This window comes from Triticum urartu, chromosome 7A, assembly GCF_056163025.1.
Source record: "Triticum urartu cultivar PI428250 chromosome 7A, HENAU_Tu73, whole genome shotgun sequence".
Lineage (NCBI taxonomy): Eukaryota > Viridiplantae > Streptophyta > Magnoliopsida > Poales > Poaceae > Triticum > Triticum urartu.
This window is the reverse complement of record NC_141879.1, coordinates 183,085,430-183,091,204: the sequence shown is the minus strand read 5'-3', so window position 1 is coordinate 183,091,204 and position 5,775 is coordinate 183,085,430. Positions and strand designations below refer to the sequence as shown.

The 5,775-nt window shown below is 45.5% G+C and overlaps 1 protein-coding gene across 1 annotated transcript; it reads left to right on the top strand.

Annotated features, from left to right (window-relative positions):
- Positions 1-4,217: 4,217 nt before the first annotated feature.
- Positions 4,218-5,148, top strand: LOC125518597 (citrate-binding protein-like). The gene is made up of 2 exons (XM_048683423.2): positions 4,218-4,569; positions 4,659-5,148. Exons 1-2 carry the CDS (start codon positions 4,279-4,281, stop codon positions 5,040-5,042), a joined length of 675 nt encoding a protein of 224 aa, XP_048539380.2. The 5' UTR covers positions 4,218-4,278; the 3' UTR covers positions 5,043-5,148.
- The last annotated feature ends 627 nt before the right edge of the window (positions 5,149-5,775 follow it).

The following is a 5,775-nucleotide window of genomic DNA, read 5'->3' as shown; positions in this document are numbered from 1 at the left end:
GTTTCGAAATATCATAAGTAAAGGAAAAGAACATCATAATTAAATTAAATTGCACAAAAATTAACCTACGTTGGTTTGATCAATTTTCATGCAAAAATTAACTCCAAATTATATCACCGTTTGGCAGAAAATAATAAGGAATTAACGGAGTGATTCAAAAATGTAAAACAATGTTGGTCTGTATTACAAAAATGATCACATTAATCTCATGTGTAATATCAATTTTCCAACATTAATAATTCTCCATTTATTGATATTACCATGGGATGAACATAAATGTGCCATAAAATGACACAAACATTAATTCATAAAAGTTTTCTAAGTAAAATTTCTCGTTGGATCCATTTCATTCATAAAACTAAACCATAATTTTCAGAATCATTTTTCTGGCAATTTTCTATTTATAACAGTGCAAGAACATTTTGGGAATAATCATAATACGGAAACACACTGAATAAATAGAAAACGCACAGAAACTTTAATTTTAGCCCAAAACCCACGGCAGCTCTTTAAATCCTAGCCCAGTAAACAAAAAAACACCTTTTCTGCGGGCTAAGACAACTCGGGCCGAAGCCCAGCCGCGAAGGCGGCCCATATAATGCCCGAAGGCCTGCCCTGAGCCACCCGTCGCTCTCAGCCGTCCGATCGGGCCGATGGCCGCGATCATCCCGCACGGAGCAAAACGAGCGAGGGTGAAACCCTAGGGGCCAATTCCCCATTTCGTTCCCGCAATCGTCGTAACGGCGACGCACAACGACGGCCATGGCGGCGCGGTGGCTGCGTTCGACGGAGCAGCGTGTTGCGGACCGAGTCCGGCGCGCTCCTCCGGCGAGCGTGGCTGCGGGCGTCGCGAGTACGGCATTCGGTGGCGCGAGCAGGCGGCGGCTGCGGGGCATTTCGCCAGTGGTCGTTGGCGCAAGCTTTCGACGGCGACGACAGCGTGCAAGGCGCGGAGGCCAGGCGACGCGCGCGTGCATGAGCACAGCAGCGGCGGCTGCTGCTTCATTCCACGCGCCACCACGAAGGGTGGTGGCGTCCCGGCCATGGCGTGCGCGTACGGCGGCGGCCGTGCGGACCCCGAAAGCCGGCGTCATCTGGGTGAGCCCGTCACCTTTTTCTCTTAATTTCAACATTTTAACTCTGATTTTGGGATTTCGGAATGGGGGAAAATTCTAGGGCTAGGGTTTCTCATAATTAGGGGGAAAACGAGTGATTCATCTGATTCCCCTCCTTCTATATTCTTAACATGAAACAAAACCAGTGCTAATTAACCTTACTTGAAGCGGAAGCGTGATACAGGTAAACTAACATAACTTGTTGATAATCATAAACGAACTAGCACTGATCCAGTAGCAGATTAGTCATTTAAACAGAAACCTCTTAACCCTAGGACTTGACTTAACAGAGGGCTAACCTTAATCATTAGGTCGTAATCATGATCATCAAACTTAAACAGATCATCTTAGGGATCTAATCTAGGCTTAACCATGCTCTGATACCATTGATAGATTTATAATCCCGTAGGATCTACTTAACAGATCGTAAGCCAGGCATTAGATCACCTAATATCACAGATCAGAGAGATGGATTAGGTTCTTACCACCAATGGAAGCATCCATTGGTGTCAACGGTGCGAAGTCCCGTGCCTGCTCGATGCAGGCTTGATGCAGACTCGGTGAAGATGCTCGCTGCAGGCAACGGCGTCCCTCCGGGCGGCACCGGGACCGGCACTGCCCTGGAACAGGGGCAGAGCTTGGAGATGATCTTCCTGTCGCGCAACGCTCCCCCAGATCGGTTAGGGTTTAGGGATGTGGGGAGCAGGAGTAAACCGTACGAGAACTAGTCTAGCGTAGGTGCTGGCTGCTCCCCCATCTTTTTATGTGCGCTGGCGACAGGGGACTAAAACCATAGTTGGTTAGGGTGCCCCCGATCAGGGCGCGTAAGTTGAGATCGAGGGGTACGAATGTTGGTTCGTGGCCTCCCTGTTTCTCTCTTTAACGTAACTTTATTTCTGGTCTTTTATTTTCGTTTTGGCCCATTGGGCCTCTAGATCAATACCAACATTTAGATGTTGCCTTCTCATAGTGCCTTAGTGACTTCTGTAGAAGGAACCTTACTATATGAACATTAGTACACAAAAAAGACATATAAACATGATTGGAGTAACTCACCTTATATAACAACAGTTTAACAGAAATCTGTAATTGAATACCCCGCGGCCTTGCATCTGTAAGAATTTTTGTTAGCTTTAATACAAAACTTGGGAACGATCTGAAGGTTTATTGACACTCAAAGAGGAAAAGTGGGAAACACAATACTAATATACAGACAGCAGAAACATAGATAAACTATATGGCCCTACCTAAGCTTGCAGCCAACATGATTGTCCTGTGGAACTGTTGGTATGTACATATGTGTTGATAGGACTGGGAAAAAAATTAAAACCAATTACACTACACATGATTTGTTGCATACATTATTACTGAAGTCTTACTTTAACTAAAGTAATGTAACTGAACTAATAGGCTGGAGTGTGACACATTATCCCACTGCATAGGCATCGGCCATGGTACTGATAAGGCGGCTTGCTGGATGGATCTATCTGACTTATTGGAAGGAACGATTAAAGGCAAGACATCATCTGAGACCGAGAAGGCATCCGACCGTGAGCAGCCGCTTAGCAATGATCAACCAGCAGTTGAAAGATGATCAACCTAGCTAAGCACATGTCATGAATCTAACCATCCAAGATATGAACTCAATTGATTGTACGCATATGTTCTTCCACCTCATGAACCTAAGTATGTACTACCCAAAGGAAACACGTGGTATTAAGAAATAATATTAAACGAACCTGAGGTAAGATTGACTGGTCAGAGGTGCGTTGGTGACTATGGGCGCACCACAGCTATCCCCCCTAAGGCCTTAACTGCTTCATCCATGGTGGACATGATGCGGATAAAATCGGCCAAGATTTAATGGGTGGCATAGAATCCTTGGTTAAAATCGGCGAAGATTTAATTGTTGGCACGAGATCCTTTGTTTCTCTGCCTGCGGTCAGAAACTCGGAGGACATGAGTACCGAATAGAATCAGAGAAATTTATGCTTAAAAACTGAGATGATGAAACCACCGTACCAGCCATATGGCGAGGAAAACGGATGAGAGATAGCGAGCGTGGCTCAGCGGGGAGTCCAGAGGGCGAGGAACTGGAAACCCTAGATTGCACGAACGTACCAGGAAGAGGCGGGGCGTGCTCGAGATTATTGATGAAGAAACAGATTTCCACCCGTAAGGGAATTTCTTGGAAGTCTAGAATTAGTATAGGTATAGATAGATAGATAGATAGATAGATAGATAGATAGATAGATAGATAGATTAGATGTGTATGTGTGGGCACCGATAAATTTGCCCTCATGATACTATTAGATGTGTATGTGTATGCAAGTCAGTTACAAATAGCAAACCAACATATGGTTGGACGGTTATGAGGATAGTAGTATTCCCAGCCCATCATACTTCAAATCCTAAACTTAACCCCGTTGCTCGCATTTTTTTGAATTTATTTAAGTTCTTTCGACGATGTGCGTGTAGTGGAAGGAGACATTCTCGTTATCTACGAGGTGTCTGTGATGACTTCGTTAATCTAAAGAAGATGCGTCGGCTCAGTCTCTCGGAGGTGCTCATAGGGGTAAGATGTACATGTGTACGTTAATAAGGATGAGTGTATAAACGTCTGCGTCTGTATTGTGGTAAGAAAAAACAGTAAGAAATACGTGCTAAGAATAAAAATTCTAGTATATGCTCACTTGAACAGAGAAACAATTTCCATTTTTTTAGCTCATTGCCGTCGTCCAGGTCACGCAGTATATTTATCACCGCGTAGGGGGTCAATCAATCGCTTTCTCCGTTTGAATTACCAATCGGTAACACGAAAATAACAGCGTGCCGTCAATGTTAATTGCCGCCTGTTCACCATACCTAGTCAGCCAATGTCACCTCGTATGCACTAGTAAAAAGGAATATATTATGCTAATCACGTTGAACAAGTGAAGCTGCATGTATCCGAAGTATCCTCTGCGTGTAAAATCAAGATAACTATTTAATTAAGCTGTCAATTCTACAATTTTGAAGGTATATGGTGATAAATCGCCAGAGCCTATATAAACCACAGCGAACTTGATTACACCCACCATCTCATCCGCCCAAGTCTGTGCATCGAGAGAGAGTACAACTCAAATAAAATCAGAAGCCACACACTTAGTATAAAGTAGTATCAATGGCTCCTCGCGCTCTCTCTTGGATTAGTGTCTTTCTGCTTGTCTTCTTCGCGTCGTGGTCATGCGCTGCGGCCAGGGGCGCACGGGCACCGAAAGCCGCCGACCCGACCTATGGATTCACGTCGGTGAGGCTCGACGACAGCAACTTTGTGCTGCAGCGCCCCTACGACGAGGCGAGCGGCGCACGCTACAGCTTCGATGGCACCGTGCGGAAGCTCTGGGTGCTCGCCTCCGACAAGCCTCATGCCCAGCAGAGCCATACCAGCCCAAGAACTGAGATCAGGATGGCAGTAAGTTAACTAGCTACCACATCATTAGTTGTACTTCGTTTGGGTGTAATTAAGGTCTAGTGATCTTAATGATCTTCTTCTGCTTGCAGGGGTACGACTACACCTCCGGCGTCTGGCAGTTCGAGGGGTACGGGTACGTCCCCTCCGGCACAACGGGGGTGTCTATCATGCAAGTCTTCGGCGCCGGCGAGACGGCCACCACGCTCATGCTGCACGTCTACGATGGTGCGCTGCGGTACTACGACCGGCAGCTGGTGGAGGACGCCATCTATGACAGATGGTTCCGGCTGAACGTGGTCCACGACGTCGAGGTGTCAACGCTCACCGTGTACATCGACGGCGAGCAGAAGCTGCATGTCCACGGCCGCGGGGGCGACTCTCACTACTTCAAGTTCGGTGTGTACGCGCAGAACCACGACTCCAGCTGCATGGAGTCTCGCTGGAAGGACGTCAGGATCTTCAAGAAGCACTAGAATTTTTTGCGTATTTATATGTATGTTGGAGTTATTATGTTTGTATTGTTTATTTGTAAGTTTAACAGTACAGTATTTATTACATATGATGTTTATATATATATATATATATATGAGGATTTATTTTCTATATGTATGCCCGCAATGTTCTTTCTAATGTACAGTCTCTTGTTCCAATAACAATTTTCTTTTTTTGAGGAACTGTTCCAATAACAAGTTGAACCATAGTTTCAATGAAAACAAGCTAGGTTGGATTGACCTGTTTCAATGAAAACACACTAGATTTGTTCTCTAGTGCCGAATGTTTCTTTCAAACTATACTTGTTTATAGACAACCACCTCATGATAGTAGTGGTAAGAAGCATCACGTGACAATGTTTAGTCGTACCATCGTACTAATGTACTATATATGCTATATACATTCATATGTGCCTAGGGGTGCGCAGGCCATGGGGCCCACACAGACGCGCTAGCCTGATTTTGGCATACCTTCAGGCTTCCTAAGCTAGACGCCACGTGGGTTACTTAGCAAAGTGGCCATGGGTACCACCCATTTTACTCGGGAATCCTGCTCGTGCATGGCCTTGAGTCCTACTCCGAGATGAGGAGGCTTTCGCCATACCCGTTTGTATAAAGTAGACCAAGGCCCCACCCGAGGGCCAACTGATAGACATGCCACAACTTGGACAATTAAACCCGTGACTATCTAGTGCATCTTACCTAGTTCGTCTAC

Coding starts and splice junctions, on each gene's coding strand:
- LOC125518597 (XM_048683423.2), top strand. CDS start 4,279: ATGGCTCCTCGCGCTCTCTCTTGGATTAGTGTCTTTCTGCTTGTCTTC. Junction 4,570..4,658: donor GAACTGAGATCAGGATGGCA/GTAAGTTAACTA, acceptor TTCTGCTTGCAG/GGGTACGACTACACCTCCGG.